Source organism: Lytechinus variegatus, chromosome 5 (assembly GCF_018143015.1).
Source record: "Lytechinus variegatus isolate NC3 chromosome 5, Lvar_3.0, whole genome shotgun sequence".
NCBI classification, from domain to species: domain Eukaryota; kingdom Metazoa; phylum Echinodermata; class Echinoidea; order Temnopleuroida; family Toxopneustidae; genus Lytechinus; species Lytechinus variegatus.
In genome coordinates, this window is record NC_054744.1 from 22,119,915 (window position 1) to 22,137,504 (window position 17,590).

The window sequence follows — 17,590 nt, forward strand, 5'->3', positions numbered from 1 at the left end:
GCGGGGGGGGGGGGGGCTGGGGGCTTCATCCCCCACTTTTTTCCAAAACCATGTACAAAAACGTAAAAATGACCATATGATTGTGATTTTTTGCATGGTCAGCCCCCGTGCGGCCCCTGAGTATTAGATTAGCCGACACGAACTGTAACCAAGATGCAATTAGTGGCTCGATAAGATTATACACATACCACAATACACGTAATGAAAATTAGACCAAGTGGTCATTAGACCAATTGGTATGTAGTCCAGATGAGAAGTGGACTATGTGGAATTAGCCCGAATGTTAATTGTTAGCCCAAGTGAAGATTAGACCAAGCTGCATGTTTATGAGCAAGAGTCAGAAAACAAAAAACTAGGCTTAGTAGATCTAGCAAGTCCTTTTTACGCCCTCTACGTTCGTTGATGCACAATAAAGATGTCAGCCTCCATGCTAAATTCTACCTAACATTCAAGTTACCTCGATTCCTGTAATAAAGATAGATCTAGTGAACTGGTAAGCAGACAAACATAATCCCTTAAGTTAGATGATGTTTTCATAAATGATTTCTTAGAAAAGCCACTGAGGCCGAGATAAGAATTCCCGAAAGAACACTGTCACTGGTCATGCTGCATGCTGGTCTAGTCGAGGAGTTTTATTTAGGCAGTGTATACAGCCACACGCGTGTGTCTTTACCATCCAGCCACACGCGTGTGGTTATATCCAGAACACATATCTGTGGATACCGCCACACGCCGCCAGTAATAACAGTATACCCAGTTGTTGTGTATCCGGACGGGTTGTGTGTCCGGACGATCAATTTTAGAATGTCATTTGGTAAAATTTACAAGCGAAGTTTCATCAATTTTTAGTACAAAATGTTAGGAAATATTATAAAGAACAAAATCGATAATGATTACAAGTAATAAATTCATATTTTTAGTGTAATCCACAGACAAAAAAGAAGGCTTCAAAAAGATAAAGTGTCCGGACACCCGACCCCCCATCCTAAAACACGTACCGGTACCGTATGTCTGACCGTCTATATCACGATCAAAATAACCTCATTTCTTCATTAAATTCTTACATTCTAAACCCCTTTGATATCCTTAGATCGTTTCAATTTCATTCTCACCGTCTTCTCTCCTTGCTTTTCTTGTCTTGTTACAAACGGTCGTCTGTTTAACAGCAAATTCTCTTTTTCTACTTGTGTCGATTCTGGCTTCCTTCGCGGTGGCAGACCCATACAGCGTTAGCGCAGCGCAGTAGTAGACATACACAGTTTGGGTTTCGTACGTACGCGCACATAGCCTAGATTCAGTAGAATCAACACAAGTAGAAAAAGTGTGGAAATTTGCTATTTAACAGGCGGCCTTTTGTAACAAGACAAGAAAAGCAAGGAAAGAAGACGGTGAGAATGAAATTGAAACGATTTAAAGAAATCAAAGGAGTTTAGAATGTAAGAATTTAATGAAGAAATGAGGTTATTTTGATCGTGATATAGACGGTCAGACCTACATACCGCGGTACGTGTTTTACTGTTATTACTGGCGGCGTGTGGCGGTATCCACAGATAGGTGTTTTGGATATAACCACACGCGTGTGGCTGGATGGTAAAGACACACGCGTGTGGCTGTATACACTGCCTTTTATTTAACATATTTTTTTTTTATTTCTCGTATGATGGTGGGCCCGAATTTAACATGATTTTTTTTCTTATTACACAAAATCTTTGAGTTGATAATGTTCCTTATATTATTAAGAGTAAGTGTACCAAATTTCTCATTAAAAATAAAAGAAAATATAGGATTTTCTTGAAAAAACTGCAGGCAGTCATTTTCAGATTGAAAAAAACAATGGTACCCCATGTCTGCGCACTCATTCACTTTGCACACGTTTCGGGGATTTTGATGACAAAGGCTGCATTTTTGAGGCTGTCACATCAAATGCCCTGAATTCATTATTTTTCCACCATTTTGAATTTGAGTCGGATTTTTTAATGAATACCTGCCTATGTATTGCATTTGTAAAGTTCGTGCTCGTTGCGTATCTTCTTTAACTAGAATCGCGCAGATACGCGGGTGCGCAGACTTGGGAGACCGCGCAGACATGGGGGAACTGACCATACACAAACGGCTCGCTATCGGGTATCGTGCTCCCACCATTAGGGGACTTGCAATGCAAAATCCCCCCGTCGGGGCTCTCCAATTTTTGTCTTTAATGAATAAAAATTTTGAAAATTAATGCGACCAAAATGCAAATTAATTCCCTCTTGACATTAATTGCCAAAAATCAGAGAAAAATCAAGTTAAAAGGAACAAAAACAGTGACTTACCTCGGCTGTCGCGCAAATTCACTTCCCCCTTTTATCCGATCTTAAGTACATAAACATATGGCCATTGAGTCCCCTGTACAGATCGCGCTAGAACTTCAGTCTCTGTATTTGGTGAGAGAAGCCAACGGAGTTCAGCTGAACAACCAACATACAGAGACCGAAGCTTTTGGTCTAGGTCTAGTCATGCTAGAGTCGCACTCGGTTGGGTAAGGAACTCTCACCCGCTACGCGGGCGGGAGCCCAGGGGCCGATTGCACGAAAGGGTCTTTGCAAGGACCGTCTTTCGTGTCGCCCATCTTTTATGATGAGCCATGTGAAACGCATTTCAAATAAATCATCTGCAAAGATATTTCATTCGTCCGTTAAAAATAAACAAAATATTTGTTTCCAAAATGATGTGATATCAGGGTGACCAGATTTCACAAAATGAAATACGGGACAATCGACAAAGCACGCTACATGAGCAGATGGTCTTAACAAAAGTAGATCAACAAAGAAGGCTAAATATTATTAGACTTGCGAAAAAATATAAAGAATTGGAAGGGAGTGTGAACGAAAGAATGAAAGAAAGAATAGACGAAAGAAAAGAGATGAATTCAGAAGAAAAAAAATTAAAGGGGAAGATGAAAAAAATATAAAGAATGGGAAGAGATGAAAGAATGAAGGAAAGAAAGAATAAACGAAAGAAAAGAGAAAAATTGAGAAGAAAAAAATTAAGGGGAAAATGAAGGGGAAAAATAAAAAATAAAAGAAAGTTAGAATAAAAGAAGGATGAAAAAAATATTTAAAAAAGATAAAAAAAGGTTTCCGTCATTCTTTGAAATGAATATAGAAAGAAAAAAAGAAAGGAAGGGAAAATTAATAAATGTGTGATAGAAAAAAATAAAGGAGAGAAAGGAAAAAGTAAGATAAAAGGAGGAAAGAAAGAATGAAGGAAAGAAAAATGTTTCCTTCATTCTTTGAAAGATAGGACAAGGAAAGAACGAAGAAAAACACGAAAGGGGGTAGGAAGGGAAAGAAATAATAAGGGAAATAATTAGAAGAAAAGATAAAAGAATGAAAAGATGAAAGAGAGGGAGGACGAATGGAGGAGAGAATGAAAAAAAAAAATAAAGGAGAAAAAGAAGAAAATGAGAGGAAGGGAGAAGAAATCAAAGAAAAGTTTAAGGATAGCAAGAATAAAGGAAATAAAATAAGAAAGTTAAAAAAGTAAGAGAAAGAAGGAAAGAAAGATAGGAAATGAAGAACAAAAAAGGGCAATCAGGAAGGATAGAAGAAAGAAGGATAGAAAAGAAAGAAAGAGGACAAGTTCAACTTTCAAGCAAACCAAAAAAATCTTATCAAAGAAAAATCATAATGGTATTTGTTGGGTTTTAATGTTTCTTTAAAACTGATCTGTTTTGAAAATGAATAAAATTTCAAAGTGAAACATTGTCAAACTTAATAATTAGAGGAAACATTGCGGCATCATACACAGGCATCTCTCCCATCCCATTATAAATTCGCACAGATCACAAGACTCAAAACGAAAGTTGAAACAACTAGATCTATAGTTATGAAAACTCAATAAACTGGTTCCTCTGATTACATCTCCAAATCAGTAATCTGATAATCCATATTATGATTATGAATATTTTCCGCCGATTTTGTGATTATTTTGGTGGAAAAACTGTTTATCATGTGAGATTATTTGCGCCATTGAGAATCTGCTCCGGCCCTACATGCCTAGCTAGTAGCCTGTCACACACAGGCAGAAGGCCAGTTTGTTTGCAATGCATGAAATTAAGAAAATTACCGCACAACTTCCAAAAAGTTTACAGTTCTCGATTTTATTGTAGTCTCTGCTTCGTCATAATTATTTTGGTTACTTGATGAAACTTTGTCACTTGTAATGTATTGACTATATTTTGTTCAATATTCTGAAATACGGGACAAATCGGCGTCCCGGGAAGGTTTGTCGGGACGCCGGGACAAAGCAAAATACGGGACGATCCCGGGAAATATGGGACGTCTGGTCACCCTGTGTGATATATCATGAAATTGTATAAAATTTGATTTAAAAGCAAGCTAACGAATCTTATTCCGCCATGGCGTTATGTTGTATGCCGCCCACTTGTGGCCCAGGTTTTACAGTTTCCTGTTATTGTTAATCGGGCTGTTCGCCCCTTCCGGCCGGCAGCTTGCGTTGCGTGAGTATGTTGAATAAATGCTTAAACATTATACCATTGTGACTGGTTGTCCATCTGTTAGATGTCTCTTAATAATGGCGTTCTTTATAATAAATTTCAGAAACACTCCGCTTATAGCGTTTCATAAAAGATGGGCGACACGAAAGACAGTCCTTGGAAAGACCCTTTCGTGCAATCGGCCCCAGGACCTTACGTGTAATTCCATACTCACCTGACTAGCGTGAGGTATGGTCAAAATAATTCTCCGAATAAATAGTTAAAACAGAAATCAAGCACTTACCACGATTATGTGGATGAAGGTCTAACGAGTGGCAGTTTCCTGACATCTGGGCACAAACTGGAACCTCAAATAACGAAAAGTTCTCTCCTTCTACCCCAGTCTCGATCGGCCATTTTGTTACGATTCATAACAAAAATGGCACTTACCCTGTCATAAAGCAAAATTTAGGAGTAATCAAGGATTCTCCATAGATGCTGTAGGCTAGTTAAGCGGCGGTTGTTTGCTCCACCATTACGAGCCCAATAGCCGTCATCGGTCTATTGACGACGGGGATGCTGGCATGATGTGTAAGCCAGACGAAGTCTCAGCGGAGCATATCCCTAACATAAATAGACCCATTCATTGGTCTAATCTAGACTCTAATCTACACGTAGTCATCTTATAAGTAATGTTCACCATGTCGTGCAAAGTTACTTTTGAAATTTGATGGTCATCTAGCCCAGAGATACATTATTTGTCAATTGAAAAAACAGGATTTGTTTTAGAAATTTCTACTAAAATGTATAACGATTTTTGTTAAACTAATTTTTTTCGTGTTGGACATCCTTTCTCGCAACGTGGGCAGGCGACAAAAAACTGCATGGGAGCTCGGGCCTCAGGGGATTTAGCCCCTGAAAATGCTCAAAAGAGCCCTGGAAAATCCTCTTTCACTGAAATGTTAATGCTTCTCCAACTTAGCAGATTCAGTAGGTTGTAGAGAGTAGCCCCACAAAGTAAGAAATTTATTTTTCCGTAACTCTAAAAAAAATTAGCCATTGGTTTACTTTAGTCCAAATGATAAGTCAGAACTTTATTAGATTGTAAATTCCTCTATATTTTATACATTTTGTTCACACTGTATTTTCATTTCTGATTTCTCCAACATGTAGATATCATTTTCACAATGTTGGCAGCTGCTGTTAGGAACACCAGTAGGTCACATTCAGTGAGTATTTCATATAGATATTTCACAGATTTCTAATCACAGTTTGCTATAATATGTATATGGTAATTGTAAAGTTTAAATCATCTTCCTGTGTGTTTGTTGTCATAAGATTTATGTAATATAATATTCAAGTTAAGATAATTAACACTACCCTACTACCCTGACATCGTCTATCACCTTTCCCATTAAAGTAGCAGGTGCTTATTGCAATGTCTTTGCACATAATCCCATATTTCTCCCTTCAGTATTTTCCAGTAGAGGTGTGTAAGGCGCTTCTCAAAAGGTATACACAATTACTACACCTTTTATAAGAAATGTTTTATATATATATATATATATATATATATATATATATATCTTCATTTTTATTTAACAAGTGCACACCAAGTTACCAATAATGCATATATCATTTCCATTTATTTGAAAGCAAGATAAAAAGAGCATTGAACATTAAATGCTTTGCTCACAGGCATAGGTGCCGCGGTCTGGGATCGAACCCCGGACGTTCTATGTATAGCCAGGCACTTTACACCACTCTGCCACGGCACCTCCACATATATCATAAAGTGTTAAAATAATAATAGTATAGGATTTGTATAGTGCACGAATCCACCTTGCTAGGTGCTCAAGGCGCTCCTTTATTACCCCGGCGGAGCTAGTCTACCGATTCCGGTGTGCACAGCTTTTTGAGGAAATACTTCCTGCCGGAAGTCATTCACTGAATTCCCTTCTCCCTTTTTTCTTTCCTTTTTTTTCTTATTTCAGTGGAGGTGTATGAGGTGCTTATCAGGTCAAACACCACCACAAATTCAAGGTTTTTCATCCGACACTGTATCAACACCTACTCGCACCCAGTCATCCCAGTCCCAACAACATAGAGAAGACTTTAGAACCAGTGAAAGTGATCCAGTAAGTTCATAATATTTGAGTTTCCTTGGTAATGTTCATTGACGAACAACTTGAAAGATGAAGATAGCAGCATGTAAATTTCTAAGTTTCTCCGTTTCTTTTTTTCCCATACGAGCAATATGACCAAAATGTTCAATGGCTTAGCATTTAACAGGCAACATAAGAAAATAACATTCAATTTGATTGTTGAATATTTTCTTGCTTTCAATCAATTTTACATGTAGTATGTAACAGAGTAATAACTTTGAATATACATGTAACATTGCTTATTTCTGCAAGCATTCTTTCATGTTTTAATGCTTAGTTTACCCTTGTTAAAGGACAAGTCCACCCCAACATAGTTGATTTGAATGAAAAGAGAAAAATCCAACAAGCATAACACTGAAAATTTCATCAAATTCGGATGTACATGTAAAATAAAAAAAGTTATAAAATTTTCGCTAAATTTCACAAAACAGTTATATGCGCATCCAGGTGGGTATGCAAATGAGGAGACTGATGACGTCATCCACTCACTATTTCTTTTGTATTATATGAAATGGGGAATATTCTATTTTTCTCCTCATTGTCAAGTTAAACAACGATTGATTCATCCCTGAACACGTGGAATGAGCATTGTTTAATACTATACGATTCAGTCTAGTTGGTCCTTATTGTCAAATCTATAAAAAATAAAGTATTGTACAATTCAAACAATTTAAAAACAAAAGAAATAGTGAGTGAGGGACATCATCCGCTGTCTCATTAAGTTGTGCTTATCACTGTTTTGTGAAAATTAAGCAAAATTTCAAAATGTCATAACTTTCTTATTTTACATCCAATTTTGATGAAATTTTCAGCATTATGCTTGTTTGATTTTTCTCTATTTATTCCAATCAACAATTTTCTGGGGTGGACTTGACCTTTAAGTAAATGTTTAGACATCACAGTAGCTGGGCCTATTCTTTGCACTGAATCTTTTCCTTCATTTCCATTCATTTTCCATTGCAAATTTTTGTGTGTGAATTATATGGTTTTTTTTCATCAGCTCAACCACACATCCAGACATATCGGCCAGTATTACACCATCCCTCTAAAAGATGTTCCCAAGGTATTCCCCATTGGATACTCAGCCAGATGGCATAAACTGGTAAGTTCAAGATGACAAGAGCATTCCATGTGGGTTCATTTTGATTTTACCCCCAAATACCCAAAGCAGCCTATAAATAAATGCAGTGTAGATTGTGTCAGAGCAGTTAAATGATTAATTAAAGTTAAGTCATGAATGGATAAATGATTAATAATTTAATTTAATTTGAAAACTATATTGATAATTAATTCAATTAATTATTGACTTGAATGATTGGTTTAAATGACTTGTTCCAACTTTAGTTTGTCTATTTCTCTTTATTTGTTGTCCCAAGAGTATTAACTAATTTGTAATTTGAAGTAAATAACAGACAAATTATTTAAGGGGGGGGGGACTCATATATAGGGGCTTGAATGTACAGAACCTATGGGATTTCCCTTAAAATAAACAGAATTACACAGCAAGTAATTGGAAAACTGGGTAGTTACAGAGGGAGGAGGTGATTCCAAAGTTGGTAACAGGTCCAACCTACTATCAATAAGACTTGGAACTTGGAAGACTTTATTTTGATTGTCTCTTGCATCCTAATACTATGTAGTTATTTAAGCAAGTTGTACGTAACAGGGCCTTGTATGGTTACTGGCTCTTTTTTTGGAATACTTTTTTTCTTTGTGTGTTTAGAGCCAAGGTAGTTTCCTGAACCATTTAAGTGTCTTTCAGGAGATCATGAACATTACCTCTCTAGGTAAACGCAATTTCCATAGTATCCATTGCACGGATCTCTATTTTAAAGGGCAGTGATTTATCCCTGTTTTCTAGTTAATATGAAAAGTTGCACTGCTCCAAAATAATCATGGTTTGTGCAGTACAAGGAATGAATTAAGAATCTAGAAAAATGGGGTGAGACATCTAAATATGTCGGTAATTAAAAAAAATCACCCTTAATGTTCTTTAAATTTTCTGTTTTCATGATCTCTTCAGCTTAGACCATTTCAAGAGGCTGCGATCATGGTTCGTAAACCAGCTGTTGAAATCATGGACTTAATGCGGCAGGCCGACTACACCAATCCTCCGATCAAGTATCTGATGTATGGTAGGAAAGGGAGCGGCAAGACAACCTGTCTCAATCATGTGCTACACTTCTGTCACAATCAAAACTGCCTCATAGTTCACATACCCTGTGGTAAGTACCAGAGACTTTTTTCATAATAATAAGTTATCGTGGCAGAATTAGCAGTTTTATTATTATTATTTTATTCGGCAATTAAAAATACATAAATTATAATACAATACAAATCACATAAACAATAGGACATAGGTGACATAGTACAAAGGACCTGGAATAGAGGTGAAGGGGCTGCCTAGGTTTGGAAAAGGTAAACTGAATTACCATGACCCACAGGCCTTCCTTCCCACACCCCTTCACCTCAATCCAGGTCAGTTAAGATTATAAAAAAAGAAACATATAAATTGAAACTGGCAACAATTAATTTGAGGGAAACAAGTGTACCAGTTTAAAGCTACTGTAGCCATTTTATTGGCTGATAGCAAATTTGATATAGATACTGTTTATTTTTTTTTAATAATAGTGTTTTATGAAATGGAACCCAGATGAATTGATGATTAGCCTTTACAATTTTCAATATAATAAACACCAGAAAGTATTTTAATATGCAAATGAATATGCCATTTATAGTCACTTGCTTTGATATAACCATGTCCCCTCTTTAAGTAACCATCCTGTTTAAAACAGCTGGCCTGAGTTTCACTCTCCTACAAATCCGATCAACCTCAACTCTATGGTAATCTAAACTGTCAAAATTTTTGTCTGAAGGATATTTGCTCAATGTCCTTTGTAATCAAAGAGAAGCACACTTTAAGAAAACGATGAATGCATGAATATACATCATACCAAGAAATTTTTTTGAACATACATGCATTTGAGATATTGGCATTGCTGGCTTTCCATAGTTGTGGTTGATTGGATCAATTGCAACTCTTTGTATAAAGATGGAGTCCTGATGGGGCAGGTAATAACACTTCAGGAAAAAAGGCAATAAAGTTGACCAGGCTATCCTAAATCATCAGTTCCAGATTAAGTCATGATCTCTTTACTACAGCAGTGGCTCCCAGTCTAATCCTACTTGTTTGTTTGATGAAATATATTTTTATTAAGTCTCATTCTGTCTACAACCAGTTCTTCTTATATTCCGGTTTGGTCTAATTACTAGTATTATATTTCATCTACCATTTCATTTAATTTTCGGGTAGGCTAACTACTCTTTCTGATCTGGTAAAAGCTGTACAAACCAAATGTCATATGATACAATGGAGAAAAGAGAAACTAGTTATTAATGAGATCAATTGGTGAATACATAAAATTGCATTAAGGCAAAGGGTGTAAAACCCACTGATGGCAGGCCATAGAAAATGAGACCAAGCAGGCAAGCTGATGGATTATTATATTAGACCAAGTAGTATTTGACAAAGTATTTACAAATCATCTCTAGGTGTCAAAGGTTGAAATTAAGAAGATATCACTGATAATGCAAACCATTTCTTGTCCATGACAGCAAATTCCTGGAACGTGAACAACAAGTGGGATTTCTTGGATTCTGTTTCTCATGAAGGGATGTACGACCAGCCAGCTTTGTCTTCGGAATGGCTGAAGCACTTCAGGTCCAGGAATGAACACTTTCTCAAAGAGGTTGGAACAACATGTTTTAGTCTAAGAAACCCTCCTTTTGCAGAGCTGCAGCTAGTATTGATTTTCAGTAATTAGTACTGAAAGATGAGAATGCTGCTGGTTTCATGCAAAATACTGATTTTTAAAATTTCAGTTTTATGTGTTATCTTATTGTATTTCTTTGAAAATACAGATTTTCAACTTTTGAGAACTTGAATGTTCTTATTCAGGTTGGCAGCTCTGCTTATGCATCATTTATATTTCAAATGGGTTTAATAAATTTTTGTTCTAAAATGCAAATTCAAAATTTCACTTCCAGAATTCTAAATTCTCTCTTCGCATCACTCACTATTTTTGTTAATGAGAGCACTCACAATATCTCACATCATATTTTTATGACGATAAGTCTCTATAGCTTGAATACTTCCTAGACCTTAAGTAATATTTGCCTTTTATTTTACACATAGAGTTATTTATGCAGATTTATTGCCAGCAGTTTTGTTTGTGATTTTAAACAAACTTTCAATTAGATTTGAAGAAAAAAAAATGAAATTATAGATGGACCTCTCTTTGAAGATGCAATGTGAGACACCCTTTTGGTATTTTGATATTGATTTACTAATTTATTGATTTAATCTTATCAAGTGTATATTGGAATGTTGATTTCATCACTTTAGATCCTGACAAGTAAATGCTACGAGTGGAGTAAAAGAGAACAAACGGAGGCAGGACAGCCTCTCCTTTCAGTAATTGATCAGGTAAAGAACAAAAAAACATACAAAATATAATTTCATACAGATGTAATGCTTTGCCTAGTAATTCAATTGGCCACCCAATATATATGTATTGTTTTATAAAGTAGTAGTTGATATGTTTCTTACACATTCATTGCTAGTGTATAAATTATAATTTGGTTTCAGCTTTAATTTTTTTTTTGGGGGGGAATGGGGGGTGATGTGCTTCCAAGAGAGAAGACAAAGATAAAAAAAAATAGTATTCATTATTTTGATGTCTCTGATTTGTTAGATATGCTTAAACTCCATTCACTTCATTCTGATTCTTATCTAAAATGCATTTCACATGGTGCATCATCATAAATTGGTGACACGAAAGACGATTCATTCAAGACCCTTTCTTGCAATCGACCCCAGATGATTTTGAAACGGCCAATAATGGTGTCTTGAAGATAACAGTTAATGTTTGGTTTATTCGGAGAAGACAAGGTCAAGCAGTGTTGTAGAAATGGTGGATTCATTTACTTTATTTACAGGGTTTGAATCGTCCTAAGAATGCAACGGATGTGATTGGTGTTGTGTTGAAAGAACTTCAGGAGCAGAGTTCCTCAGGACAGTATCGTCTGATCCTAGCAGTCAAGGCTGTTAATGGTCTCTTTGCTGAGATGACCAACATTAGGAAACCTGGAGGATATATAGTATGTTCCAGCATTTTACTCACCATGCGCTCCTTTGTTTGCTTGAATTTTAAATTTGTTGTTACTTTTTTGGAGGGGGTGGGTGGGTCGTCATGGGAGTATGTTCTATCCAACTTGTCCTGATGCATTTAGTATTCACTGTTTTATAACTCAAGTATAATCAAATAAAAATTTTCAGCTCCATGCATGTATTAACAATATCTGATAGAATGAGAAATGAATAAATTGCAGATGGGTATTGGACATAGCGATTTCCTTAATGGAAATATGTGAATGTATGTGAAATCAGAGAACCAACATTTTTAACTGCCTCTTAAGCAGTAAAAGGGGGGGGGGGAGATAATTTGTGAGATAGCATAACATTTTTACATGCTCATTATTGCATGAACACAGTGAAGCCAATCCAGGATCTGATTGTATTTGGCAAAAAGCTATTTTTTATTTTCAGTGGCTGATTTCACATCCTACTGCCAAAATCTGCAACATTGGACTAATAACTTTAAAGATAAATTCCAGTATTGGTAACAATCTCAAAATGACTTTTTACAGAATCTGATACATTTTGTAAAATGACCACCCAAGTGTCTGTATGAATAAAAAATATGTGCCAAAGGATTCTGGAAGAAATTGTGTAATTGCTGAGAAATAAGCAAAATAAGCGCGGATTCGGTCACTTCCGTCGGGTCTCTATTCAAGCAATAATAATACACTGTCCCACGTGTGCCTATCTGTGTTGGTGATCTTCAGTGTGAACATTTTTCAGCGTAGATTTCAAGATTTCACAAATTTCAGTTTATGTAACTTTACCAGATCTAGATCCTCGATGATATACTGACAATTAAGCCTGGTTTTACATACTTTCTCATGAAATCAGTGTTTACTGCAACTACTGGAATTTCTCTTTAACGTTGCAGTGAATGGGAATTTTCCAGTTCTTTTTATCTTCTGGGGGTCTTTCAAGCAATTTTTTTTTGGTAAAATCGCCAGAGCCCCAGTGTAATTTTTTCTCCCTGGTTTGAATTAAATAGGTTCTTGTCATGTTTGTGATTGTAGATTCCTGTGAATGAGCTAAGGATGGCATATCACTTCAAGAAGATGCTGAAAGGACATTGGGTGAGTGTTGATGCTGGGAGTAAATGAACCATTGGTAAACAGGATCCTGACTATAAAAACATATCCATAACATAATCTGAATAATCAAGGTTGTATTGTTTCCAGGGCCCCATTTCATTGACTTTAATTTGCCTATGGTAACTTTGATTTTGAATGCTACCAAAATAACAAGTCCTTTGTGAAACAGATCACTTAAGTTTTGTAACATCAAAGAAGGAGGATTAAGGGGGGGATCCCTACAAACAAGAAACACAAATGTGTTCAGAATAATCAGTATACAATTTTGTTACTGTGATGTAATGGACAGCATACATGTATTTTGGAAAGCATGATTTCATTGACCTTAATTCAGTCTTGAGCAGTGATAAATTGTGTTTATACTATTGATATTGCCGGGGGAGAGGAGGAGGGGGGGGGGGGGGGGGGCTGGAGCTGGTGGCTCTCTGATTTGAAAAGGGTAGGGATGTGCGGCCCCAAAATCTGAAACCCTACCCTGAACTGAAGTTGCAGGGGAACTGGAATTTAACATAAAATGGGGGTGTTTGAGAACTGACACCTGAAATTATGGGCTTAGGAATGGGGGATTGGGGTTGGTCAAATGAGAGTGGGTGAAATTGATATGCATGAGAACAGCTGGCAAGGCATGAAAAGAGGGTCTCAGGGGCTGCACGTACCCATACTGTTTATATATTATAAGTAAACTATCTGAAAGATAATCTTCATTGTTCAGATTTCTGAGATTTAATGTTTCTAATGGTGTTTAATGCCTATTTAGGTTACATGTTTATTTTCATTACTTTTTATGCATGACAGACCAATGGTGCTATCATCATGACAGTTGACCAACATAACTGCCATCAAGCTCCTAAGTATGACTTCAAACCCCTTCATTTGCTACAAAAACAGGTAAAAAAAAATCCTCAAAAATCTAAAGCATGTGTCCTAGGTATCAGATGGGCTCATGGTAAATTTTGAATCGCCAGAATGTCACCATTTATCAAACTCTGTGTGGAGTCTGTGCGTAGTTGCTTGAAATGTGCTGGCGCATGTTGCACATTACTGTTATCTGCGCAATATGCAATCTCCAGATTTGTGGTAAACACCTAAAAGCTAGCAGCCACATTCCTGTTAAAGGTAAAGTCCACCTGAGAAAAATGTTGATTTGAATCAATAGAGAAAAATCAGACAAGCACAATGCTGAAAATTTCATCAAAATCGGATGTAAAATAAGAAAGTTATGACATTTCAAAGTTTCGCTTATTTTTAACAAAATAGTTATATGAACGAGCCAGTTACATCCAAATGAGAGTCGATGATGTCACTCACTCACTATTTCTTTTGTTTTTTATTGTTTGAATTATACAATATTTCAATTTTTACGAATTTGACAATTAGGACCTCCTTGCCTGAAGCACAAAATGTTAAAATAATGGAATTCCACGTGTTCAGGGAGGAATGAAACTTCATTTCACATGACAATGACGAGAAAATAAAAAATATTTCATATTTCATATAATAAAATACAAAAGAAATAGTGAGTGAGTGATGTCAGCAGTTCCTCATTTGCATACCGACCGAGATGTGCATATAACTGTTTTGTGAAATGAAGCGAAACTTTAAAATGCCATAACTTTCTTATTTTACATCCGATTTTGATGAAATTTTCAGTGTTATGCTTGTTGAATTTTTCTCTTTTTATTCAAATCAAGTTTTTGTTGGGGTGGACTTGTCCTTTAAAATGGCTTTTAAAATTTGTCGACAATTTTAATGAGTTAGGTACTGGTAGCGATATCCTGGAAAAACTATGTCACTTATTTAAAGTATAATTTGATTTATAAGTTTGTGAAAGGCAACACCCCCACAGCTTTAGAAATTTCCTGAAAACAAACAGGTTTTCCAGCCAACTTGCTTGATTGTAAATTCATCACCATTCCTTCGTTTACTTGATATATATTGGTACTGCTTAACAATTTAAATAGTATGAAACTACGTTTTCTTTATTAATGATTGTTTTTCACTACACAAGGGCTTATAACTAATATTTTGCATTTTCTAAATTTGGTTCTGTCAGGGCTTTGAGTGGCTAGATCCCTTTGTACCTATTTACGTTGAGAACTACAGTGATAAGGAGTTTGAGAGTTGTATGCAGTATTACATTAGCAAAAGATGGGTCCAAACAGAACAAGGTAGGTTGCTTGTTTTAGACTCCTTTACAGCATTCTTCTCAAATTGTGCATACTGATACTGTCTTTACTTAAAACTACTTGATAGGTTTTTATGCTTTCCCGTCCTGAAATAAATTGCCTCAGTTTTCTGCGCACATGAATAATGAAATCCTGTCAAATTCTCAGTTTTGGCAGTTCATGAAGTGCAGAACAAAATTAGAAAGTGCAGGTTGGACTTACAAAAAAGTTGATTTTTTTATGGAATTGCTTGAATTGATTGTTAATCAATCCAAATTCACTTTGGAAATAACAGCTAAAACTTTTCAATGCCATATATTACACATACGTTACAATGAAACTGATTATGGTATCCTTTTAAAACAGTGCATCTTAAATTTTCACTCATATTTTTTATTGATAAATGCATTGTATGAACAAGACAGAATGTATAGTACCTTTCATGTCTTCATCACATGACTTGGGATTAACTCTATTGCTGTTCTATTAATTCTCTTGTGTCATACAATTGAAAATGGCCATGCTTTATTTGCCATAAAAGAGCTGATTATTAATATAATTTTCTGTGTTCTTTCTTTAAATCTCAACCCCAGCCAAGACAGAAGAAGGCAAACTCCATCTGAAGCTGTTATCTGAAAGCAGCCCTGGCTCATTAGAAAGAATGTGTGCTTCTATATGAACATTAAAAAACTAACTTGAAAATTCGACAAACTCGACCTGAGCACAGATTAGACATGGAAGACAATGGATGGCTATGGTGTAAGCCAAAGATCTTTAAGAGCCTTGCAAAGTTTCACTTCAGATCCAGAGTACAGAAACAATACTTGGTCGTCTTCAAACTCTTTTGCTATTGGGTTTTGCTGCTGTTGATGTATTGGTGTTTTTCAACCATACATTAACCTGTTGGAGCCTGCATGATTCCTCTATAACACACGTTTTCCATAGATTCCAGCAAGCATATATGTGAGCTTAGTCTCCAATGGCTTAAATTGGTGTCTTGATTATGCCTATTTTCGGTTGGTCAATGCTCTTGCATTCTGACATAGCAACACATATGAATCTTTGTACAAACACTTTGAATTAATGTTTTTTTTTTAAATAGTATGCCCTTCTTTTGAAATTCCCCCCCATGGCCAACTTTAGCTAAGTGGTATTAGCACTATAGGTCTATGATAAATACTTTTTTAAAGTGGAGGAAGATCATGATTAATTCTGGTTTGAGAAAGAAAATTATATCTGGAAATAAAAAAAATATTTCATGGAAAGAACAGAAAGAAGATGCTCAAAATTTAGACAGATCGTGCATGATATCTACGAGAATTACACTGGTTACTATTTGTTGCATTGCCATTGTTTGCGAGCAACTATGATCACGATTGGCCATTTCCCTTTAGTGATTGATTGCAGTATTTGGGTGACGGAGACCCGATCATGCAAGGCACATTTTATTACATTTATTTGCCATCAATCATATTTCCTTCAAATCTGATTTCTTTAGACTTAGGGATTTTGACCAAGTTTGAATTCCCTTTATTATGTTTTATTGAATTCATTTTGTAATAGTTGGACACCTTTTTCTATATTGAGCTTAATTGATTCATTCTAATAGATGTCTTATATGATGGTATTTATGATTATTTTGGAATTACTCTTCCAAAATCTGGTCACTCTGATCATAAACCAAGGTTTTTACGATTGATATTTAATGCTTTACTCATTCCTGCTTGGGAATATCATCAGTGTCATATGATGAAACAATTAAATTTGGAAAAAAAAATGATCTGGCCTTAATATGTTTGCATTACATGTTTTGCCTGTATATTGTTGAAAATCCCTCACCCCCTCCCCCTGAAGAACTTCTTTTTTGTCCAGTGACTTGAACATGCATACAAACCAGGAAGTCGCATCATAAGGCTATTCTTACTTTGCTTAGGTCTGGCGAGGTTTTCTTGTGATAAATGATATACCAAATCTCTCCCTGCTTGAAACATATTGTCAGTGAATTTCCTGTATGTATATACAAAGTATATTTTGACAAATAGTAAACTTTGGGAAAGTTTTATGAAATATGCACATGTATGTCCCACCCGCTACATTTGGGTCCTTCCATAGTGTTTTGATTTCCAATCCATTTGGAAAGCTGTAATTTGAGTGGCAAGAAACCGAATATTAATTGTTAACATGCCATAAATTACAGGACTTATTTTTTTTTAATGTACATATGACAAGTCCTCCAGCACACGTTCTTGAAATATAAATGCCTTCAAGACAGATTTTCATAAAATTTGACAATTTTTCAAGCATTTGCTATTCAAGAATTTGACTTTTTGAGGTTGATATAAAATGGAGAGAACACAAAGAGTGAAATAAAAAAAATGTATTTCTTACTAGAGTTACATTTTATACGCAAAACAAAATAAAAATTCAAATGAAAACGATTTTCTTTGTAAAAGACAGGAATTTATTAAATAACATTGGGACAAATTACATAT

General features: G+C 35.7%; 1 protein-coding gene across 1 annotated transcript; it reads left to right on the forward strand.

Annotated features, from left to right (window-relative positions):
• The first annotated feature begins 418 nt into the window (after positions 1-418).
• LOC121414947 (28S ribosomal protein S29, mitochondrial-like) lies at positions 419-16,856 on the forward strand. Its single transcript, XM_041607992.1, has 12 exons — positions 419-493; positions 5,651-5,706; positions 6,472-6,615; positions 7,643-7,744; positions 8,666-8,885; positions 10,258-10,391; positions 11,048-11,128; positions 11,641-11,802; positions 12,856-12,915; positions 13,729-13,821; positions 14,987-15,101; positions 15,692-16,856. Exons 2-12 carry the CDS (start codon positions 5,665-5,667, stop codon positions 15,775-15,777), a joined length of 1,239 nt encoding a protein of 412 aa, XP_041463926.1. The 5' UTR covers positions 419-493; positions 5,651-5,664; the 3' UTR covers positions 15,778-16,856.
• The last annotated feature ends 734 nt before the right edge of the window (positions 16,857-17,590 follow it).

Coding starts and splice junctions, on each gene's coding strand:
- LOC121414947 (XM_041607992.1), top strand. CDS start 5,665: ATGTTGGCAGCTGCTGTTAGGAACACCAGTAGGTCACATTCA. Junction 5,707..6,471: donor ACACCAGTAGGTCACATTCA/GTGAGTATTTCA, acceptor TTCTTATTTCAG/TGGAGGTGTATGAGGTGCTT. Junction 8,886..10,257: donor TGGTAAGTACCAGAGACTTT/TTTCATAATAAT, acceptor TGTCCATGACAG/CAAATTCCTGGAACGTGAAC.